The sequence below is a fragment of the Heloderma suspectum genome, chromosome 1, assembly GCF_057233095.1.
Source record: "Heloderma suspectum isolate Gila_16-S chromosome 1, 16-S_ref, whole genome shotgun sequence".
NCBI classification, from domain to species: Eukaryota; Metazoa; Chordata; class Lepidosauria; order Squamata; family Helodermatidae; genus Heloderma; species Heloderma suspectum.
The window spans coordinates 156,130,488-156,155,612 of NC_139458.1; the positions used below are offsets into that span (position 1 = coordinate 156,130,488).

A 25,125-nucleotide genomic window follows, 5' to 3' on the forward strand; every position below is an offset into this window, starting at 1 on the left:
GGAGCCATCTCTGTCACTTCAGACTCAGGTAGACTCAGTGGTGTGAAGTGCCTTCTACCAGCTTTGGCTAGTGGCCCAGCTATGCCCCTATCTGGACAGGGATAACCTGGCTTCAGTAATCTATGCTCTGGTGACCTCCAAGTTAGATTACTGCAATGCACTCTGCATGGGGCTGTCCTTGAATACTGTTCAAAAGCTGCAGCTTGTGCAAAATGTGGCAGCCAGATTAGTAACTGGGACCAGAAGGTCTGAGCATATAACACAACTTCTGGCCTGCTTGCACTGGCTGCCTGAACGTTTCTGAGCCCAGTTCAAGGTGCTGGTTTTAAACTATAAAGCTTTCTATGGCTCAGGACCACAATACCTGACAGAGTGCCTCTCCTGTCATGAAGCTACGCAGACACTACGATCAACATCAGAAGTTTCCCTCTGAGTGCCTCCTCTGAGGGAGGCTCGAAAGGAGGCAACAAGGTAGAGGGCCTTCTCAGTGGTGGCCCCCTGATTGATCTCCCCACTGAGGCCTTCCTGACATCAACACTGTCATCTTTTCAGTGCCAAGTTAAGACTGTCCTCTACTCCCAGGCATTAATGGCATATGATGGGGCATTTATGTCAGCTGTCTTTATCAGATCTAGTATTTTATTGAAATATTTTAAATTGCTTTACATTTTGTATGTTAAAATGTTTATACTATGTTTTTATTATCTTATATTTTATGGTTTGTAATTTTTGCGAACTGCCCAGAGAGCTTTGGCTATTGGACAGTATAGAAAAGAAATTAACAACAACAACAACAACAATTATAGTATGCTCAGTTTTAGTCTTCCATGTTCAAGACTAGTGAATTCAGGTTGGGGAAGCTGACAAGAGGACTAAGTAAATCAGAGAATGTTATGAGAAGAGATTTAAAAAGTCTTATGTCTATTGCGATCTTCTCTGTCCTGGTGCCCGTAGCTGGCTGGGGGATTATGGGAACTGTAGTCCAACACATCTGGAAGGCACCAGGTTGGGGAAGGTTGGTCTATCGCCATATCGAGTGATATTAAAAGTGCAGCTGCCATATACAACAGGTCAGTCTTCCCCAACCCAGCGCCTTCCAGATGTATTGGACTACAACTCCCATTATCCCCAGCCAGCAACCCACTAGTCGGATTGTGGGAGTTCTAGCCCAAGACATCTGGAGGACACCCAGTTGGGGAAGGCTGCAGTAGGTCATGTTGAACTTGCATTACTCTGCCTTCGCAATGGCCAATGTTTTCTGTGTTGCGCATTTCAGGAAACAAGACAACGAGACCATTCGGGTGAGCACTCTCTGTCACAACCCACAACTTCCTGTGGAAAATGTCATGGTCCCCAAGTATAACACATCACAGTGTGTTATGGTCCGTCAGCGCAATGAGGATGGGATATTTTACATCTGCGGCTGTGGGAATGAACAGGAATGCAACGACAAACTTATCTTTGAAAACCATACCAATGGTGAGTCTACTTACTGGTTGGTGGCATGCAGATGTAGAACATTAAAGTTTGCAGCCTTCAGTGCCCAGAGATGTATACCTTACTTTGGAAAGACTTTTTACACTCACACAAACTCTCACTCCCTGCCCCCTACCCTTGCTGGAGAGAATAGTAAATGTGGGTATCTAGCAAAACAAAAAACGGCTGGTTTTAAGAAAATTGCCTCCCCCCTTTCCCTCAGTTATTTTACAGATTCTTAAGTCCCCAAAATAAGGCCCCAGGTTTAATTCCTGGTACCTCCAGAGAAAAAGATATCAAATTGAAAGATTGGGAAAGACCTCTTATCTGTTTGAGACATTGCAGAGAACTGGCAGTTAGAGTAGACCAGGGGTGGGCAGGGGGTAGATTGATCGAGATTTAATTGCAGTTCTCTGGGCGATCTGAAGTAGATCAGTTAGGATTTCTGATTCCCAATTATGTGTGATCAGGAGTGGAATATTGTGTGAAAGGACAGTGAGTTCACTTCTAGTACTCCAAACAAATTCCTGGGCTCAGATTTTTTTTATTCAAAGGGTATGTCTTTTGCTTCTGGCTCTGGTTGGTGGAGCTCAGGATTCTAGTAAAAAAAATGAAGTAGATCCCACAAGCCTGAAGTCTTCCCACCCAGGCTGTAGACAGTCCTAGGCTTGATGGACTGATGGCGTGACGTTGTATGTTTATGTTCAAACAAACATGATTCTTATTCATGATTATTCACCCTTCTTACACTTGCAAGCAGCCATAGCTTTCTGTGTTGACCTTATCAGATGCTAGTTTTGCAAGGAATGGGATCTGTTTCCTGTTATAGTTTAAAAACAGGGATGGCAAACTCCCACCCCACCTCCTAGAACATTCCACTGGAAGTCTGCCTGCCAGGCAAAAACATAAAATCAATAAAACACCAGGCTGGGTCATGTGTGGGAAGAAACAACATGCCGGAACGAGATGCCTCTCTCCATCCCTGCTCCCTGATTGAGGGTCTGCTCAGTTTAGACTAAAAGACTGCTGTAGAGTTTCAAGCAGATTTTGTGCTTCAAGGATGAAATTGAAATTAGAGGCTTGCAAACTTTTGCAGCACCTCAGTCTGAAAGGTCTGAAAGCTCTCTGAGCAGCTTACAGATTATTTTTTTTAAGTCCCTGCCCTCAGGCTTACAGTCTAAAGACACAACGCTGGTTTGCATGCAGTGATAACCCAGAGTATGGGATGAGTATGAGTTGTTCAATACTGGGTTGCTGTTACATGAGAACATGGAACTATGGGTTAACTATAGGTTGTTAACCATTAACAACCCAGGAAGAAAACTCATGGTTCGTTGTTGGGTTGTGAACTCTGGATTGTTTTTATTATGAGTTGTCATTACATGTGAACTCAGAACCATGCATTGTTCATGGGTTATTTTGCTAGGCTATAGAGGTGGGAGGCAAGAGTGGTAAAAAAAAAACCCAAACACAGCTGCTCTACACGCCAGTACTGCAGTTATAAAGGCATTTGGGATATAGGGAGGGAGTGGGCAAAGAAGGAGGGAATCAAAGAACCCAGGAATTGAAAAAACAACATGCACTTTGTGCAATTGTCTGGCAGACAAATCACAGGTAAACTCTGGGTAAGGCAACAACCCAAACTCTGGGTTGTTGTTACATGTGAACCAGGAAAATGGAAATGGAGGGAGGAGGAAAAATGTGAACTCAGGCACCAGTTCTTAAAGTGGCTGTTCTTATAACAACCAGCTGGGATGGAAACAGTTCAGGTAGCCTGATGGAATGGCTACTGCTGGGTGACTGTTGAAGGAGATCCAAATGTAGTTGGTTTCTCAGTAGAGGTAATGGAATAGACCTCCTCTTCCTCTGCTACAACCTGATGGAATCTACATTTCATCACAATGTAGATAAGAAGACATAGCAGAAGCAGCACAGTTATCCAGTCTGGGTTCATATCTTCTAACAACATGGTCTCCTTTAAAAATAAAATTGCCTCCATTAATCTCATTATCACTTTCAGAATCTATGGCTGAATTGTAATGGGTGCTTCAGAGAAGTCTACTGGCATGATTGAAAGACTGTTCCTTTTAATCCAAACAACTCTGATGTAATACTACAGATAAATATTCAGGTTAGAACTCTTGCCCTTTAGTCATGAGTAACTTGTTCTATTGACTTCAATGGGTCTACCCAAAGTATTATTAAATCTGGATCCATCCCAAGGTATTTGTTGTAAATGCAGTATACAAATAAATGAACTATGATTATGCACAAAGTAGCAGCAGGGATGGCTCTCTGAGACCTTTGAAAGCTGCACTGAGTCAGAATATTATAGAAAGTAGATCACAGTCTGATTCAGCATAAAGTAGCTTCCTATGAACTTCAGATGACAGAGCCAAATCTTTTTGCTGATGGAAATTAATCATCTTTATAAGAACTCTGCTCCTAGATCTTGAATATGGAAACCCAAGAGAACAGGGATGGAAAATGATGATAACACATTTGTTCCAGGCCTTCTGAAAATATAAATGGCCTTGATATTAATTATCAGATTATTCTAAGGGAAGAGTACTAAATAATATAGAAAACAATAAAATAAGGCATGGAAACTAAAACAGCAACAGCCCATTCAAATTGATAGTAGAATTAACTGTCTGAAGTTAAAAATGCTAATGTTAGCAGTTCTTAAAAGCCTGGAAAAACTGTTTTTTATTTATTTATTTCCTGGTACCTAAACACTAGTGATGAGGGCACCAGGCAAACATCGCTGGGCAGGGCATTCCAAAGGCAAGGAGCCACCACTATAAAGGCTGTGTCCGGTCGCCACCCACCATACTTCATAATCTTTAGTGAAAACCCTCCAATGATTATCTCAGTGGATAGGCAAATTGATATGGGAGACGGCAGTCCAGTAGGTATTTGGATCCTGAGTCATGTAGGGCTTTAAAGGACCAGCATTTTGAATTGAGCTCAGAAACTTACTGGGAGCCAGTGGAGTTGTTTCAATAGAAGTGAGATATGATCTTTTTGTCCCACTGCGAAGAGATATGTGCAGTTCCTTACTGCTCGTCATGAAATTCAAATAAAAACCATTATTGAGAGGGTTCTTGGCCAAATATAACAGCTGAAGAAGAGAAGTTCAAGAACCATCCCCCAAGCAAAAGCCTTTGCTGAATGACCTCAGTGGGTGCAGTCTACAATTCAGATACTGGAAAAAGAAACCCAAAGCACTTGGCTATTTTCCTTGGCAGTTTCCAAAAAACGTCTGCCCCAGCTAACTTCTGCTAAGCTGTCAATGTTTCTAAAATAGGCACTGAGTTCAAACCGCAAGATCAGCCTCAAATGATATAATTTAAGTTTGTTTTGGAAAGTGTGAGGCCTGGCTATCTCCTACTACTTCTCTAATGGATTTACCTGATGGGTATGACAACATCACTGAAGCTGTGAAACTCAATGGAAAGCAGAATGTTTTCAGAGCATTTTCGAGGAGTGCTGTGAGTGAGCACTGAAGTAATGACTGTGTACATAACTCCCATGAGTTGCTTAAGTATGTTTCCCCCACGCACATACACCGCCCCCCGTGTTGCAAAGTCATCAGTTTGTAGCAGTGATCATTCAATGAGCCTGAAGAAGGAATGGCAGGCAGTTGTTTTCTATGAAAACAAATGCTGAAATGTAAAGAAAAGGAAACCATTGCCTCCTATTTCTGTATAATTCCAAGTGCTATCTCTGCCAGAAATGAATCGGTTCTGTAAAAACCAAGGTCAGTTGACACAAGAAATCTAGCAATATACTTCTGAGATATACCCTCAAAATGGTGTGGAGAAAGTAAATAGGGAGAGGTTTGCCTCCCTCTCATAATTCTAGAACCCATGGGATCATCCCATGATGCTGATTGGTGGGAGACTCAGGACGGATAATAGGAAGTACTTCTTCACACAGCGCACAGATAAACCATGGAATTCGCTACTGGAAGGTGTAATGACAGCTACTGATTCTGATGGCTCTAAACAGGGATTAGACCAGCTTTCCCCGACCTGGAGGCCTCCAGATGCTTTGGGCTTTAATGCCCTTCAGTCCCAGCCAGCATGGTCCATGGTCAGGAATGCTGGGAGTTGTAGCCTAAAGACATGTTGAGGTTGGGGAAGGCTGGATTAGACAAATTCATGGAGGATAAGCCCATCAATGGATATTAGTCCCGATGGCTGTATATTATCTCCGGTAATAAGGGCAGTATGCCTCTCAATGCCAGTTGCTGGGGAACATGGTTGGAAGGGTGCTATTTTGCTCGTGTCCTGCTTCCCATTGGCATGTGATTGGCCACTATGCAAACAGAATGCCGGACTAGACAGGCCTTTAGTCTGATCCAGTATGGTGCTTCTTATGGTCTTATGTTTGACTCGGAGTAAATACACACAGCCAACTTACCAAATGGGAAAAGTGGGGGAAGTTTGCCTGATCCTTAACTTTGTCCTCAACTACAGCCACACCGACAAGTGGCCGGCTTTGTATTATTGTGTCGTTGCTCTTGCCCTGCCCTTGGCTCCTGATGCAGCCCTTCCATGCTCTGCCACTACTTCCTGGTTTTTGTTTAGGAAGATCATAGAGATAGGAAAAGAGGTGGAATGACACACAAACATGAACTTCTCATTTCAGTATATTCCAGCGTGAAGGTGAGAAAGAGAGAGCTGTCCATAGTTAACAATCCTGGAGAAATCCAGGGTTTTATGGTAGCTTTGATTCTGCACTAGCTGCCACCTCTCACCCCCACCCCCAAAAGGTAGCAGCCAAGGCAGAAGTCCATGTGCTTTCTAACTCAGGTTTTATTTCATATGTACGTGTGTGTGGTGTGTGTGTGGGGGGGAGGGGTACTTTGGGGAGAGTTTTTAGACATTTAAAAGCATAACAGATTTGCATGCAAATTACACAAGGCTCCTGCATGCAATTTAGTGTTGGATTTCAGTTGGGAGGGGGTCTCAGAGGTCTATGTTACTAGACTGACCTTTGCTGCAACCTCAAGGGTGTTCCCCAATGGTGGATTTTTGGCTGGAAAATTAAACCAGCCTCAGAGGGCCCCCCCCCCCCCCATACTAATGGTGGGACTACTTTGCAGGGCTGTGGTAAGCCACTCTCTCTCAGCCACAGCTCCTACCTCTCCACTTGCAAAAGGGGCTAATTGACTTATTCGCATGGCATTTGCTTTGGCAGGGCTATTTTTTAAATGCTTAAGGTGCAATTTGTTTAGATAGAAAAAAGGCCTACAACTCCCAGCATGCCCCAGCCAGCATAGCTGGCCAGTGCATGTTGGGAGTTGTAGGCTTTTTTTTCTGTCTAAACATGCATAGGATTGTGCCCTTAAATGCTTTTTAATTTAATTTTTACAAATTTACATGAAATAAGACCTGAGTTTTAAAAAGCAAGAGCTCATTCTCTTAGTCTGCAAATAAAGTAAGTGGGAATTTTATTTACATAATTAAAAGTGTACTAGTTCAAAACATACCAAACTGAATGTTAAATATACCTCAGATAACTGCAGATATTTTTAAATCTTTAAAAATATATAACACCTGAAAAAGAAATGTGACATTTGAATATCACAGAGAAAAAAGCAAGGAAGATAAAGCTGTTTCTTAAAAGACTGCTCTAACCATCAAACTTCATAGCTTTGGTTAATATCTTCCCCATTCAATGTCACCTGCCACTCGTTTCTAATTTGGACAACCAACTTCACAATTGGTTAATGTGAGGAAGCCTCGGCACTTGATAAGGTCCCATTACCACACATTACAATGCATGTCAGACAAAATAAAATCACACTATATACGAATGAAAGCAAACTAAGCAAAACCAGGGTAGAAAAATATACAACAACTTAGAAAAGTTGGTCAACTGTCTAGGGCAAGTACAGGAGAAGATGAGTTATACTTAACCATTTGTCGCTGAGAACAGTTGTTTGTATTAACAAGTTTGGTTGTGCAGTTACATATTTCCCCCCTTTTTCTCCACTATAGGATATTCTATGTTACAAAGCAAGGAAATAATTCCTGTGGCAGCCATCAGCCTGTTGCCACCACTGCTAGTTGCCATCATGATAACGGTGATTTTCTACCTCTGCCGAACCCATAGGCAGAGGAGGAGATCCAAGGAATGGGCCCAGAAACAAAGCCAGCGTCACACACTGTCCAAACCAAGCAGAGCCACCAGCTATGATGAGATCCTGTCTGTCAAGATAGACAACCACTCCACTATGAGCTCAGCCCGTGCCAACAACATCAACCATAACACTGAACTTTTGCCCATTGAGATAGACCAGAGAGTGGGGAAAGGGCAGTTTGCTGAAGTCTGGAGAGCAAAACTGAAGCACGCCTCCTCGGGCCAGTATGAGACAGTGGCAGTCAAGATTTTCCCTTGCGAGGATTATGCTTCCTGGAAAAATGAAAGCCAGATCTTCACCAATGCCAACCTTAAGCATGAGAGCATCCTTCAGTTCCTCACAGCGGAGGAGAGACACTCTGGACTCCAGAAAGAATACTGGCTCATCACAGCTTTCCACAGCCAGGGAAACCTCAAGGATTATTTGTCCAGGAATGTTCTGAGCTGGAGGGACTTGCAAAAGACAGCTGGGTCCCTAGTGAGTGGTGTGGCTCACTTGCACAGCGACTACACTGCCTGTGGCAGTCCAAAGATTCCCATCGCCCATCGAGATATCAAAAGCACAAACATCCTAATGAAGAACGGACAGGAATGTGTGCTGTGTGATTTTGGAATTGCCTTGAGGCTAGATCCATCCCTAACCGTGGAAGATTTTGCTAACAGTGGACAGGTGAGTGCTCTAGAACAAAACCAGCAAAGCAGGTTGTTCTGCGTGATGGAAAGTAGAAGGGAGCCTTGACATAATCCACATGAAGATGGATTCATGCGTACAAGGGGCTGTGGGGCCACACCACTGGCCCCACTCCCTACACCCTCTGACCGAGCCTCCCCATCTGGAAAAGGGAATCCTACACGTGTAGTTTTCCACATCATCCGGAATCCTGCACAATCAGGGGTCCAGATTGCCTAGAAGCCTAAATATATAGAGCTCTCTGTGCATAGCCTTCCTCTATGCAGATGTTTACACTCAAGATGCAGATGTTGGGTAGTGGTGGTGGAAACCATGTGACATAGGGAATGGGACCAGCCTATTGCCCTTTCTATCTGTGGAAGCCCCTTCTATGTGGATAATGCATGAAGGGGGCTCCTCAGAATGCTAAATCCAATTCACAGTACTTGGTAGCAGTTAATGAAAAATGAGAGAAGATACCACTTCCTTATTTATATGAGTCATTTTATATCCCACCTTTTCTACATAGAATACCCAAGGAGGCTTGTAAGCGATTGTGTACTTCAAATCTTGACACAATCAACATTTAAGGCCTGTTCTCTTATCATTCCATTTCAGTGGGCCTTTTACATGCTTCATGTACATACATGCAGCCAGTTCCCATTATGGCTTCCACTAGTGACTGTTATCTTTAGAGGCAAATCACAGTGAATGCAGAAATCACTGGTTCAACTGGGGTAGGTGGTTGGCAAATGCTACCGCTTCCGCTTTCTACAACAGAGGTAGTTTTTGTTGATCACACAGCATTGTTTCTGTTGCTTAAAATGGGGAAATAATCTGGCTTGCTGTCAAGAACAGATCTGGTATTATCAGTACTGGTCTTACATAGGGTGTTGCGTTTCAGTGGGGATGTTGGAGAAATCCACAATGGATTCAAAGGAATTTGGGTTTCTATGAATCTGAGCCATGGATTCTGCAGCGCGCCAACTCTTTTGAGTCATGTAGATTCTGTGGACTGGCAAACTTTTTTTTAACTTTCTGGGAATTGTACACAAACTTAGTCGTATAAAAATACAAAGAAAAGGAACACCTATCAAAACTGTGCACCCCCCCCCCCAATAGGCTAAAGCATGAAAATGTTGATTTGGGGGGGATGTGTGTATTTTCTAATCCCCACCCTCACTTTTGGAAAAATCTGCACAAATCCACATTAGCTAATCCACATTAGCGATTTCGCACATCTAGCCGGAGCTTTGGAGAGGGGTTGGGAACGGGCCTGGGGACCCCATAGGAAGCAATATAAAGGGGCTTCCACAGTCTCCTCCCCTCCCTGACCCCGGGAACGTCCCCTTTTTACCCTCTCTGCACTCCATTTAATGAGTATGGAAAGGCAGCTGCTGCGGTTCTCCCTGCACAGGCTATGAGGGGGAGGGAACATGGTTTCCTAGCTTTGAGCTCGGAGTTCTGTCTATAAGCTTGGAACCAGTAAACTGATAAATCCTATGGCCCTCTGGACAGTGTCTAGTGGCCATAGGTGTCAGGGTGGAAACTGAGCCCATAGAGTCCCAGAGCGGTTCTGATTCTGAGGAAGAACAGCAATCCGTGGGAGAGGAGCTCATTCATCTCTCACAAGCACAGCAGCTGGCAGAGATTCCTCCTGCCAGCATTCCTGGGAGAGATAGCGACCCTGGCAGTGAGAGAGCTTGCTGGACGCTCGGCACAGATGCAGGGAGCGGCGACAGATGGAGGGCGCCAAAAGGAGGCGCTCCGTTTGTTTGGCGCTCAAACAACAGTCACGTCCCGAGGACCCAAGGGAAAGAGGGAGGATCTCCCCATAGCCCATAAGTTCAGGGTCTTCCCGTGGTTCTCCTTCCAACGGGGACCAACTGCCTTACCTGGAGCTTAGGCTATTCTGCTATCTTTCCCCAGTGCTGTTCCTTGCTTAGTTGCTAGTGATTAGTATCTGAAAGAATCATAAAGGAATAAAGGAATAAAGCCTTGGAAAGAATCCTCGTCGTCTGTGTCCTCAGTTGGCTATTGGAGGGGACTGCAAGAGGCAGCTAGGGCGCCCCCGACAATAGGATTGCTCTCCCCGTTAATGCAGATTAACGCATTTGCACACGTGTGTGAGTGCTCATTAGCACAGATGCAAATTATGGCAAGTTGAACAAAACTCTCCTATAAAAAAATACAATTCTGTCAATGAGGAGATGACAGAACAAAAGATGCCTGATAATCCACGAAGCACAGGTGAAACGGATTTAACAAACCCTGTACTTCACATGTCAGTACCACCAGCAGGGGGGTCTCAAACTGGGGGGTTGGGGTTTCTGTTGGAGCTGAGCTGCAGCCTTGTTCACTGAAGCAATCTCCTCTCCCTTGAAAAGGCCCATGTTTTCTGGGCTCCAAGCGGCTTCGCCAACATCTCTGCCTTGCTCCAGTGTTGCCTGGCCTACTTGCTGGGTCACTGCTCCTCCCTGTTTCTCTTGAAATGTCCTCTTCCTGCCAGCAGATCTGTGCCCTCATCATGTTCCAAATCATGTAGATTGGCACGTATGCACATTGCAGACTTGGGATGGAACACATGTATGCTGGTGGCCAAGCCTGCTGTATGCACGTTGGTTCAACGTGCCTGAATGGTTGTGAAGGGCCTGTGGTAGGGGTAGACAAGCTTTTTGGGCTGTGGGCACATTTTGCAATTTGAAAAGCTGTCCTGGGCACCAGCACAAAATGGCTGTCATGGGTGGTGTGGCAAATGACAAGTAACCTGCCCATAAGACTGAGTATAACGCAGGGATGGGAGCTGAGCCCAGACACACTAAACCAGTCCTTTGAACCGACAGTTTTTAGCCCAAACAGAAACTGAATTTGGCTAAGAGAGCTTCGGCTACTGGGTGGTATAGGAATGAGATGAATGAATGAATGAATGAATAAATAAAATTAATTCACAGCAATCTCAGCTGCCAGTAAGAAAATGGGATAATTTAAAACAATGGGAGGGGTAGGGCACCTTGGTGAGTGCCCAGAAATGTCTCCAGGGGCACATTGGTGCCCATGGGCACTACTTTGCCTGCTCTTGGATTATGACCTCTGTACCAAGGGTCAAGCTGTGTACAGCTCACACACCATACCTGCCTATGTTCCTGCCCCATTCCCACCTCAAAGGATTGTTGTGAGGATAAAATGGTGGGGGAAATAGCCATGTATGCTGACTTCAGCTGCTCGAGGAAAGGTTGGCTATAAATGTAATGAACACCTAAACACGCCCACTGGCTGTTCCTTGGCTTCATGATCCATAACCCACTGCTTCCTGCCTGCACTTGCTACCTTGGTTGGAACTGACATTGGCTAAGCTTGGCTAACTGCACACCCACCTTATCCTACCGTTAGTGGCCTTGGCCTGTCCCCTCCCTTAGGCAGATCCGACCAGGCAATACAGCCTGTCTGGCAGGCCCTGCTACTCCAGGGCTGGCAGTTCTGATGGCAAAGGAATGTGCTGAACCCTTCCAAGGCACAGCAAACAGTATGGCCCCAAGGACTGCAAATTGTATTGTATCAATTTTTGCATCTTAAATGGCATCTTCATACATTATTTAAGCGATCTTTGCTTTTGCTGCTCCAATACTGGCTTAGGATCACCGTTGTTGCTCATTTTGTTTTTGAATGACATGTGGATGCGTTGCTCAGCCTCTAGAGCAGAGGTGGGGAACCTAGGGAACCTCAGATATGGCTAGACTCCAGTTCCCATCAGCCCCAGACAGATTACCCAATTATCATAGAATCATAGAATAGTAGGGTTGGAAGGGGCCTAAAAGACCATCGAGTCCAACCCCCTGCTCAATGCAGGAATCCAAGTCAGAGGTTCCCTGACAGGTGGCTGTCCAGCCTTGTCTTGAATGCCTCCAGCGAGGGAGAGCCCACCACCTCCCTAGGTAACTGGTTCCATTATCATATTGCTCTAACAGTCAGGAAGTTTTTCCTGATGTTCAGCCGGAATCTGGCTTCCTGTAACTTGAGCCCATTATTCCATGTCCTGCATTCTGGGATGATTGAGAAGAGATCCTGGCCTTCCTCTCTGTAACAACCTTTCAAGTACTTGAAGAGTGCTATCATATCTCCCCTCAGTCTTCTCTTCTCAAGGCTAAACATGCCCAATTCTTTCAGTTTCTCTTCATAGGGCTTTGTTTCCAGTCCCCTGATCATCTTTGTTGCCCTCCTCTGAACCCTCTCCAGTTTGTCTGCATCCTTCTTAAAATGTGGTGCCCAGAACTGGACACAGTACTCCTGATGAGGCCTAACCAGTGCTGAGTAGAGGGGAACTAGTACTTTCTGGGATTTGGAAGCTATGTTTCTATTAATGCAGCCCAAAAGAGCATTGCCTTTTTTGCAGCCATATCACATTGTTGGCTCATATTCAGCTTGTGATCTACAACAATTCCAAGATCCTTGTCGCTTGTAGTGTTGTTGAGCCACGTATCCCCCATCTTGTAACTGTGCATTTGGTTTCTTTTTTCTAGGTGCAGAACTTGGCATTATCCCTATTAAATTTCATTCTGTTGTTTTCTGCCCAGCATTCCAGTCTATCAAGATCACTTTGAATTTTGTTTCTGTCTTCTAAAGTATTAGCTATCCTGCCCAGTTTTTTGTCATCTGTAGATTTGATCAGCATTCCCTGCACCTCCTCCAAAATGTTGAAGAGCACTGGGCCCAGGACTGAGCCCTGCAGCACCCTGCTCATTACCTCTCCCCAGTTTGAGAAGATCCCATTGATAGGCACGCCTTGAGTCCAATTCTGTAGCCAACTGTGGATCCACCAGAACATTGTTTCATCTAGCCCACATTGAGCTAGTTTGCTCATCAGGAGATCATGGGGCACTTTGTTGAAAGCTTTACTGAAGTCGAGGTATATTATGTCCACAGCATTTCCACAGTCCACAAGGGAGGTTGTTGTTGTTCAGTCGTTCAGTCGTGTCCGACTCTTCGTGACCCCATGGACCATAGCACGCCAGGCCTTCCTGTCCTGCGCTCTCTCCCGGAGCGTGCTCAAGTTCATATTCATTGCATCCGTGATGCTATCTAGTCATCTCATCCTCTGCCGTCCCCTTCTCCTTTGGCCTTCAGTCTTTCCCAGCATCAGGGTCTTTTCCAGGGAGTTTTCTCTTCGCATTAGGTGGCCAAAATATTGGAGCTTCAGCTTCATTATCTGTCCTTCCAATGAGCACTCAGGGTTGATTTCCTTTAGGATGGACTGATTTGACCTCCTTGCAGTCCAGGGGACTCGTAAGAGTCTTCTCCAGCACCACAGTTTGAAAGCATCAATTCTTCGGCGCTCAGCCTTCCTTATAGTCCAGCTCTCACAGCCATACATTACTACTGGGAAAACCATAGCTTTGATTAGACGGACCTTTGTCGGCAAGGTGATGTCTCTGCTTCTTACTATGCTGTCTAGGTGTGCCATAGCTTTCCTCCCAAGGAGCAAGCGTCTTTTAATTTCATGGCTACAGTCACCGTCTGCGGTGATCTTGGAGCCCAAGAAAGTAAAATCTGTCACTGCTTCCATTTCTTCCCCTTCTATATGCCAGGAAGTGATGGGGCCAGATGCCATGATCTTAGTTTTTTTAATGTTGAGTTTCAAACCAGCTTTTAAACTCTCCTCTTTCACCCTCAACAAGAGGCTCTTTAGATCCTCTTCGCTTTCTGCCATTAGGGTGGTATCGTCTGCATATCGGAGGTTATTGATAATTCTCCCAGCAATCTTAATTCCGACCTCTGATTCATCCAACCCGGCATTTCTCATGATGTACTCTGCATTTAAGTTAAATAAGCAGGGTGACAATATGCAGCCTTGTCGTACTCCTTTCCCAATTTTGAACCAATCGGTTGTTCCATGTCTGGTTCTTACTGTTGCTTCTTGACCCTCGTACAGGTTTCTCAGGAGACAGGTAAGGTGGTCTGGTACTCCCATCACTTTAAGAATTTGCCATAGTTTGTTGTGATCCACACAATCAAAGGCTTTAGCGTAGTCAATGAAGCAGAAATAGACTTTTTCTGGAATTCTCTTGCTTTCTCCATGATGCAGCGAATGTTGGCGATTTGATCTCTAGTTCCTCTGCCTCTTCTAAACCCAGCTTGTACTTCCGGTAGTTCTCGGTTCGCATACTGCTGAAGCCTAGCTTGTAGGATTTTGAGCATCACCTTGCTGGCATGTGAAATGAGCGCAATTGTGCGGTAGTTTGAACACTCTTTGGCGTTGCCCTTCTTTGGAATTGGAATGTAAACTGACCTTTTCCAGTCTTGTGGCCACTGTTGAGTGTTCCAGATTTGTTGGCATATTGAATGCAGCACTTTAACAGCATCATCTTTTAGGATTTTAAATAGCTCGGCTGGAATACTGTCATCTCCGCTAGCTTTGTTGTTACTAATGCTTCCTAAGGCCCACTTGACTTCACTCTCTAGGATGTCCGGCTCAAGTTCAGTGACCGCACTATCATGGCTATCAGGGACATTCAGATCTTTCCTGTATAGTTCTTCTGTGTATTCTTGCCACCTCTTCTTAATCTCATCTGCTTCTGTTAGGTCCCTGCCTTCCTTGTCCTTTATCATGCCCGTCTTTGCACAAAACGTTCCCTTGAGATCTCCAATTTTCTTGAAGAGATCTCTAGTCTTTCCCATTCTGTTGTTTTCCTCGATTTCTTTGCATTGTTCATTTAAGAAGGCCTTCTTGTCTCTCCTTGCTATTCTCTGGAACTCTGCATTCAGTTGGGTATATCTTCCCCTTTCTCCCTTGCTTTTCGCTTCCCTTCTTTCGTGAGCTACTTGTAAAGCCTCATCAGACAGCCACTTGGCTTTCTTGCATTTCTTTTTCTTTGGGATGGATTTCGTTGCTGCCTCCTGAACAATGTTACGGACCTCCATCCATAGTTCCTCAGGCACTCTGTCTATCAGGTCTAATCCCTGAAATCTATTCCTCACCTCCACTGTATATTCATCAGGGATATGATTTAGGTCATACCTGAACGGTTTAGTGGTTTTCCCGACGTTCTTCAATTTAAGCCGAAATTTTGCAAGAAGCAGCTCATGATCTGAGCCACAGTCAGCTCCAGGTCTTGTTTTTACTGACTGTATGGAGCTTCTCCATCTTTGGCTGCAAAGGACATAATCAATCTGATTTCGATATTGACCATCTGGTGACGTCCATGTGTAGAGTCGCCTCTTGTGCTGTTGGAAAAGAGTGTTTGCTATGATCAGCATGTTCTCTTGGCAAAACTCTATTAGCTTTTGTCCTGCTTCATTTTGTACACCAAGGCCATGCCTGCCTGTTATCCTGGTGATTTCTTGACTTCCTACTTTAGCATTCCAATCCCCTATGATGAAGAGGACATCTTTTTTTGGTGTTAGTTCTAGAAGGTGTTGTAGGTCTTCATAGAACCGATCAACCTCAGCTTCTTCGGCCTCAGTGGTTTGGGGCATAGACTTGAATTACTGTGATGTTGAATGGTTTGCCTTGGATTCGTACTGAGATCATTCTATCATTTTTAAGATTGTACCCCAGTACTGCTTTTTCCTCCCTTTTGTTGACTATGAGTGCTACTCCATTTCTTCTAAGGGATTCTTGCCCACAATAGTAGATATGATGGTCACCTGAATTAAATTCACCCATGCCTGTCCATTTTAGTTCGCTGATTCCCAAGATGTCGATGTTCAATCTTGCCATCTCATGTTTGACCACCTCCAGCTTACCTTGATTCATTGATCTGACATTCCAGGTTCCTAAACAATATTGTTCTTTACAGCATCGGATTTTCTTTTCACCACCAGACACATCCACAGCTGAGTGTCCTTTCGGGTTTGGCCCAGCCGCTTCACTCTTTCTGGCGCTACTTGGAAATTCCCTCTGCTCTTCCCCAGTAGCATATTGGACACCTTCCAACCTGAGGGGCTCATCTTCCGGCGTCATATCTTTTAGCCTTGTGATACGTTCCATGGGGTTTTCTTGGCAAGAATACTGGAGTGGGTTGCCATTTCCTTCTCCAGTGGACCACATTTTGTCAGAACTCTCTGCCATGACCTGTCCGTCTTGGGTGGCCCTGCACGGCATAGCTTATGGCTTCACTGAGTTACGCAAGCCCCTTCGCCACAACAAGGCAGTGATCCATGAAGGGGACAAGGGAGGTTACTTGATCAAAAAATGAGATCAGATTCGTCTGGCAGGATTTGTTCTTGACAAATCCATGTTGGCTTTGAGTAATCATTGCATTGTTTTCAAGGGGCTTCCAGATGGATTGCTTTATCATCTGCTCCAGAATTTTCCCAGGGATTGATGTCAGACTGACTGGTCTGTAGTTCCCAGGTTCCTCCTTTTTACTCTTTTTGAAGATAGGGACAACATTAGCCCTCCTCCAGTCACCTGGCACTTCACCCATCCTCCATGTTTTCTCAAAGATAATAAGACAGTGGCTCTAAGAGTTCTTCTGCCAGTTCCTTTATTACTCTAGGGTGCAGTTCCTCTGGCCCTGGAGATTGAACTCATTCAAAGTAATTAGGTGTTCCTTGACCATATGCTTATCGATCTCAAGCTGCAATCCTGCCCCTTCAGCCTGTATTTCGCCTTTGTCATAGACCCTCTTTTGGGAGAAGACTGAGCCAAAGTAGGAACTGAGCACCTCTGCCTTTTCTTTGTCATCTGTTATCATTTTGCCATCCTTTTTTAATAGCTGAACCACCATTTCTTTCCTGTCTTTTACTATGCACGTAGCTGAAGAAAGCTTTTTCGTTGCTTTTAGCATCCCTCGCTAACCTCAGCTCGTTCTCAGCTTTAGCCTTCCTGACGCCATCCTTGGAATTCTGTGCTACCTGCCTGTACTCTTCCTTTGTTGCTTGGCCTTCTCTCCACTTCCTGTATGTGTCCTTTTTTGTTTTCAGGTCATCTCTAAGCTTTTTGTGAAGTCACATTGGCTTCTTCTGTTGTCTTCCACCTTTTCTTCTTGTTGGAATTGTTTGTAATTGTGCCTTGAGAATTTCCTTGTTTAAAAGCCCCCACCCATCTTGGACCCCTTTTCTCGTTAGAGTCGCTTGCCATGGGACCTTACTGATCATTGTTCTGAGTTTATTAAAATCAGCTTTCCTAAAATCCAGGGTACATGTTTGGCTACACTCAGCTTTTGCTTCCTTTAGAACCAAGAACTCAAGTATAACATGGTTGCTTTCCCCCAGAGTTCCTGTAACTGCCACTGGTCAGGGATGATGGGATTTTTAGTCCAACAACATCTCCCATATGTTCCTGCCTGATTGCTAAGATCACATCTGGAGACTCTTTTCTGGGTGCTGCCAGCAACAGTGGTACAATGGGTGGCTACCCAGGAAAGAGCCTTTTCTGTAGTAGCCCCCCCGTCTGCAGAACACCATTCCCAGAGAGATCCACCTGATGTCTTCACTGTATACATTTAGATGCCAGGTGAAGAGCTTCCTCTTCCAACAGGCATTTAATTTTGAATCTGATGTTCTGATTATTAACTTTACTGCTGGCTCTTTAATATTTTAATGTTTTAATATTTTGGTATTTTTATCAAATTTATTGTTTTGGTTAAATTGTATTGTTAATTTGGGCTTTTTCATTGTAATCTGCACAGTATATAAATTTAGCTGAAGAAGCAAACAAATATTTGGAGGGCCCTAGGTTTCGCACCCCTGCTCTAGAGAGAATACGCAGACATTTATTTATTATTACATTATTTATTATTAAATTTATTAATCGCCCATCTGGCTGGTCACCCATGTGACATGACATGTGTCTCTTTCCTCTGACTTTATTTTTTTTAATAAGAAGTTGAGAGTTTGAGTGGTTCAAAGGTCTAAGTAATCCTTCCCTCTCTAGCCCTTTTTGCTTTCAGTCCTCTCTCCCCAAGACACACCCTTTTCTGTTATGGTGGAATAACAGCAGCGGTGTGTGCGTGTGTGTGTGGTGGTGGTGGTGGTGGTGGAGGACTGATCTGAGTGGAAAACTGCCCATGGTAGATTTGAACAGTCCCTTGTCTCTGCTTGCTGATTCTTTCCATTCACACTCACAGCTGCCCAAGGCCCCTTTAGTTAAAACAAAACAAAAATAACAAACAAGGAAAGATGCATCCACTTTGGTGTCACATCTGATCTGGTCCTTCGTTTCCTTCATCCACACTCTGAAGTACCATTCTTCAGCATGAAGCTGACAGTAGGAAATTCTTTGTGGAAAAGTTTTTATAGCAACTATTCAACTCTCAGTATAAAGTCTACATTAAAAACAGTCCTGGCCATCATATACTTGGACAAAAACCTGGAGAAAAAAGGATGGAGCAGTTCCATATTTTATGAATAGGTTTTAAAAAACATTTTTTACCCTATGTCCAAAGCCTTTGATGGGACATTTTATACTTAGAGATTCCTATCTGTATCACAGATTTTATAATGAGCACTGCAACCTCATTTTAACTTGGAAGCAACATGGGCTTCTTTCTCAAACACACCTTCTAACATCTACTCAATTTATGGTCAGGTGGGGACGGCCAGATATATGGCTCCTGAAGTTTTGGAATCCAGAGTGAATCTTGAAGATCTGGAGTCCTTCAAACAAATGGATGTCTATTCCATGGCTCTGGTTTTATGGGAGATAGCCTCCAGGTGTGACGCTATAGGAGGTAAGAATGCATCATCAGCATCTGTCTTTCAAGTTCTCCTCCTTTGTGGACCCGTGGGACAGAGGTGGGGAGCCTGTGGTTCTCCAGATGTTGTTGGACTACGATTCCCACCACCCCTGACCATTGGACATGCTGGCTCGGGTTGATGGAAACTGGTGTCCAACAACATCTGGATGGCTGCAGGTTCTCCACCACTGCCCTATGGGCAATGTAAGCCTGGCTGTTCCAACAATCCCAGTCCTTCACATCATCTGAGCACAGCCTTAGTCAGTCAGTTGGCAAATTCCCACAAACTCACTTGGGGGTTGAATTGGGACAGATCTTTTTTTCATTACCGAGAGTGCTCTGCTCTACACAGTGCTGCAAAATCTCCTAGCACAAGTCTGTGTTGCTTGCTCTGTTGTTCACACATTCGATTCCCCTCCAGCTAGCTAATCACGTTGCTCTTTGCTTCTTGGTTTCCTCCCCCACCACAGCTAATCTGCTGACTTCCTGCATTTGCCTGTCCCCTCCACCAGCCATTTTATAGCTGAGGAGCCAGAGGTCTCCTAACCCCCAACCCCTGAAGCCTCCTCCAGTAGCCCAGATAATAGCAGCCAGCCTACCACTAAAGCAAATAACAAGGTTTAGTTAGAGAGCCCCTGCTGAGCTACTGCAAAAAGAGGGAGAGGGTGAGGGAGAGAGAGGCAGAGAGCCACACTTGAGGTGATTGGGAGCCGCCAGTGACCCTTGGGCCTTGCAGGGAAGAACGCTGTTTTAAATGATGCTAAAAAGTCAAAAGGACCAAGACACTTGGAGGAAGTAGCTGGAATGTCACTGGACTCCAAATGAGTTAATGAAGATTACTTAGTTGCTTAAACATATTTGTCTTCACACAACCAGGCTTTAAAACTGTAGCAGTAATACCCACCTCTCCTGCTAATCCAAAGTGCTGTTGGTTGGTGCTGATTCTAATTCATGTTAGACATAGGCCTAGAAAAGTGGCAAGGGGTGTAGCTCAGCAGTAGTCAACCTGCTTCGCACGCCAAAGGTCCTAGGTTCAATCTCTGGTATCTCCAGGTACAGCTGAAAAAAAACTCCTGTCTGAAATCCTGGAGAGCTGCTGCCAGTCAGTGCTGACCAGGGGTGTTGTTGGACTCCATCTGCCCCAGCCACAATGGCCATTGGTCAAGGATTATGGGAATTGTCCAACAACATTTGGAGGGCCACAGTTTCCCCACTCCTGGGGTAGGCAATGTTAAGCTAGATGGACCACTAGTCTGATGTGGTATAAGGCAGCTTCCTGTGTTCCTAACATGTGCAGCAGCCTAGGAGAGCAATGGATGCAAAATTTATGTGCAAGTACACCAATGGTACAACAGGTGGGGGTGGAGCTATGCAGCATTAGTATAAGTAGACTTAGATTACAAAGGATTAATCCAGATGGAAGCACAAGCATTGTGAGAAACATTAGCAATCTCTGCTGTGTTCTATAACATGGTCCATTATCCATCCTTCCGATACTGCTGCTTTTGTTCATGTGTGTTCATCTTCCACTCATTTCACAGCTAGCCTCCACTGGAGGTAGTTTTATTAACTGCTTCCTGTGAATGCACTTGGTGGCATCTCAGCAGTGCCTCAACACGTACATGGGAAATAATACATACATCTAAGTTGCTTCCATATCTGATCTACACCAACAATGCTTCCCTGCAGAGGTTAAGAGTTATGAGCTACCATTTGGATCAAAGGTCCGGGAGCAACCCTGCATGGAGGTTATGAGAGACATTGTACTGCACGGTCGAGGACGTCCAGAGATACCAAGTAACTGGCTGGTGCATCAGGTAAGCCATGGAAGCAATTAAGAGATGAAAGGCATATCTGCATTGCAGGTTATAAAACTATTTGGGGTGGTATGAAGGTAAGAACAGCCTTGCTGTCAGGGCTGATGCGGCACGTCTGAATGCCCTTAGGCATGGGGCCGCCAAAGGCCCCCTCCCCCTCTTCCCTACTTTCACTGCTGCCCATCCCCCACTTGCCTCCTCCTGCACCCTCTGCTTGCAGGCCCATTCCATTGGCTTTGCTGAGAGACCAGCTCCATTTGGCTCCTCTTCTCCTTGAACTGTTTCCATTCAGGTCGGGTGTTATAAGAACTTTGTAACTTTCAGAACTGGTGCCTGAGTTTGCTCAGTTTTCTCTTCCCTCATCAATTTTTCCCTTTTGTGTAATTTTTTTAATGTTAAGCCTGAGGGCAGGGAGTGCCTTGTTTATTACTGATAAAATTTAAGCTATTCTGGAACCCTTTTTGGCTGAAGAGCAATTTAACTCATAGTCCCAGATTCAGACATAACGACAACCCTCAATTCAACGTAACGACAACCCTTGGTTGTCGTGATGTGCCAATAAGGCCACAATGTTGCACCTGGCTCTGGCTGGCAGACCTCGGGATTCTAGTGAAAAGTGAAGCAGGTCCTGTAAGCCTGACATTTGCCTGCTCTTGCTCTAGTCCACGAAAGCTTATGCTGTAACACATTTGATAGGCTGTAAGGGGCAACAAGACTGCCGCTTTTGCAGGGGGGTGGGCTCCAGGTGCAAATTTTAACAGCATTCAGAAATGTGTCCCCCCCCCCCCCGGCAGTCTGAAGTGGTGCATTCCATTCCACTTCCTCTTTCTGTAGCATATGTAGAGCAAGCCTAAGAGGTTGTACTTTTCGGGTAGGTAGACGGATTTCAGATTGTAACAAAATGAAAAGTAATTAGCTTACTCGGAAGTTACACTGTCAGGAATAGCTATCGAAGGCAAAAATTAGCAACATTTTGTCAATGGAGGATCAAACTGAATAAAAGACTGTGCACAGGGCAGACTAGTACTGCAGATGACTCCTCTTCTGAGAACGATATCATTTAGCACAAAAATTGTGAGATGAATAATACAGTTGATTCTGGGCATTGCAAGAATATACTTTAATAAATATTAATATTCTTAAAATTTTAGATTTTTATTCACAATTCCTGAGAGTTCACAGTTCTTTATTTATTCATTTAGAATGTTTTTGGATCACCCCTCCACTCAGTGAGTGCTGGAGGTAACGTACAAGAAAAATACAAAGATTGTAACACATAAAAATACAAAAAACTAAAGCGTATTTTTAAACCAGGGATTAATAATAACAGAGAAAGCTTGGAACACTGTAATCTTCACCAGGTGACTAAAAGGCATTAAGGATGAAGCTAGCATAACATCCCTGATGAGGGTTTTTCTACATCTGGGGAACTGTTACACAAAAGGCCCTGTTACAAGAACCCACCAACCTCACCTCTTCAGACGATGAACACAAGTTTTGGGCAGACTCGTATAGGAGATGGTGTTTCAGATACCCTGGCCCCCAAGCCAGAGATGTTTGGGGTGTGTATGTTAAAGGGAGATTATAAGTTTGCAAGCAGACACTGCTCTTTTTAAAATTTAACTATTGTCCAGAACCTGTCGTCTGAGACACTTCTATATTCAGTTATCAAAAGCCCTGAGGTTTAAGACCAGAGATAAAGCTATCTTATGTTGGCTCAAGTTCCACAAAGCCAGGAAACCGGAAGCTAAGGCTGATGCCTTAACAGACGTTCCCCATGGTCAGTAATGATGCTGTACAATGTCACAAATTGTGTTTGCTTACAACTTACCCTCCATGGACCCATGGACTTTTCCTGGGCCATTCAGCCCCAAATCCAGATGGAGATGATGGAGTGTCTGGGACCAGCAGAGTTGCCCCATGTTGTCCTGGTTTGCTTTATGAAGCATCTGCACCTTACTGTATTGCTAGAAGAATCTTCCTGTGAGCTGACCCAAGCCTGTTGCTTGTCGGCAAGCACAATTTGTGACATTGTACAGCATCATTACTGACCATGGGGCACATCTTTAAGGCATCAGCCTAAGCTTCCCATTTCCTGGCTCTGTGGAGCTTGAGCCGATATGAGATAACCTTAACTTTGACCTTTTAAACCAGCAGAGTTTTTAATAATCGCATTTCCCTGTTGTTTTTTAAAGGAAATTGTTTCAGTGTTCTGAAAAACACACAAATACACTAAGAAACAAAACACAAACAAGTAATTATACAAATAAGTATGTCCCTGTATGTTCAGAATAGCTTACTTCTGAGTAAGCATGCACAGGATTCCAGCATGGCTTTTTGTTTTTCCTCCCTCTTTTCATCATCAGAATGACTCCCTCAGGTTTCAAAATTACCTCACTCTTAGTCTTATCTCAGTAGGCAGTTCCCTGTTACCCCTCCCCTAAGGTCAGAATGCTGACAGGAATAGTGGAATTCAAAACACCAGAGTGTACTGGCAGCATTCTAGCTTCAGAGTGAAACAGCATGCCTGACATAACTTTGCTAGCAGCTGCTGCCCTAGACTTTCATGAGACAGAAAAGCCTTAACGATTTTTAAACCGCTGCTCAGAATTTCACCAAACCAGTGAAAGGCACACCTCCTCAATAAGCCTGAATAAAGTACATCAGTAGTTTCCCCCAGAATTTGAAGGAAATATGATATGCCAAGCCACAGCTTGAGTAAAAGTACATGTGTCAATTTTCAGCACTTTTTAACTTGCTGTATCTGTGGCAATTTGTATTGGATCTGTTTTAAATTTTGCATGATAGTAGATCAAATCAGGTAGATTAGGATGCCAAGTTTCAAGTTATTAGCTCTACAGGTGTCATTTTTATAAGCAGTAGAATTGAGACTTATAATCGCAGAACCCTTTTTTGCAACTCTCCTTAACTATAGGGGCACTTCTGTGCCCCTTCATTATTTAAATGTGTGACTGTTAACAAAAATGGCAGCCACATGTTAAGCTTCCCCCAATCCCTGGGTAATGTCTAGTAGAACTTGGATAGGAATCACACCATGTTTTGATGTCAGGAGGACATTGGGCAAGGGGGTCGAACAAGCAGCTGATGTTTTTGCCAGCAGCCATGCATTTGAGTACTTTGGGTATCAAGCAAATATTCAGTAAGTAAGACTAAAAGGTCAAGCAGAAAAGAAACTGCATTTTGAAAAAGGGGAGAATGGAAAGCTCTCTATTTGGTTACAATTAAAGATTATTGCAGTCAGGAGACAGAGCTAAATGTTGTATAATGCTTGAACACAAACGACAAAGATTTTAAATGTCTAGAAACAGCATCTTGGCTGAATCTCCAGAAAAGCACATCCTAAAATTACATCTAAAGGTAATAAAAATGTAAATTCTAATGCTTTGTAAACTTGAACGTAGGACCCTGTGGACTATGGCCAGCTGTTTACTCTTCACTTCTTTTATTCTTTCTCAACTATGATTATCCTCCCTTCCACAACCCCTTTCTCTAAGGACTGATGGAGTCCTTTTACTGCAGCTAAGGAAGGAGAAGCGGACTGCAACTTTAAACTCTGGTTAAATTGGGAACTTTGTTATAGCTTCAACTTGGCTATGGTTGTATCAATGGCTGAGTTTTACAATTGGCCAGTTCGCACTATCAAGCAGCCCACCATTCTTGCAGTGTCGGCCACACCACAACCCACCGTAGTTTAAATAAGCAATGGTGGGCTACGGTGACTGTGTGAATCTGGTCGCTCAACCATAGTTAAGGCAAGCAAGGGACTTTGCAGAAGAGAGTGGGCTGGTGGGGAGGAAGTGAGAGATCCACTTTATGCTGATCATAGTTAGACATGGAACCTATTACATTTGCACTGACCTCTCATCTGCCTAGAAAGTGGGCCTTGGTAAATCCTATATTACTATTTACTATGAAGCTTCAAATATATCCTATCAGTTATGAAGTCTAATGGATATTTTAAATCACTCTAATACATCCTTAATCCCACAATTTTGGAAATATGCCTCAAGAAATTAAGGTTCATTACAGTTTTCCAGTAAATTAGAAATATATTTATACAAGCAACAGCACCATGTGTAATGCAGTTCATTTCTTGGTGGAGAATAGCACGTGGTGCACCTTCAAAAGGAAATCTCACACTAGACCAAAAGCTGTACTACTGGATCAGTAATACATTGAAGTTTCTAAATATTAATTATTTTACATTTCCTTGAAAAGTAGACAATAACTGTGAGGCAGAATTAAGCTGGACGTATGGTAATCTTACATCTTCTGTATTTTGATGCCTAATCCTTTCCTTTCCCCCTAGCTT

The 25,125-nt window shown here is 44.1% G+C and overlaps 1 protein-coding gene across 4 annotated transcripts in view; it reads left to right on the plus strand.

Moving 5' to 3' along the window:
• LOC146358318 (TGF-beta receptor type-2-like) overlaps positions 1-25,125 on the plus strand; it is a 59,888-nt gene that overhangs the window by 33,901 nt on the left and 862 nt on the right. For all 4 annotated transcript variants that reach the window (XM_084807706.1, XM_084807720.1, XM_084807714.1 and 1 more), the window contains 4 exons: positions 1,277-1,479; positions 7,488-8,299; positions 18,828-18,969; positions 20,665-20,792. In XM_084807706.1, the coding sequence (XP_084663832.1) occupies positions 1,277-1,479; positions 7,488-8,299; positions 18,828-18,969; positions 20,665-20,792 (1,285 nt within the window). The remainder of the gene's footprint in view (positions 1-1,276; positions 1,480-7,487; positions 8,300-18,827; positions 18,970-20,664; positions 20,793-25,125) is intronic.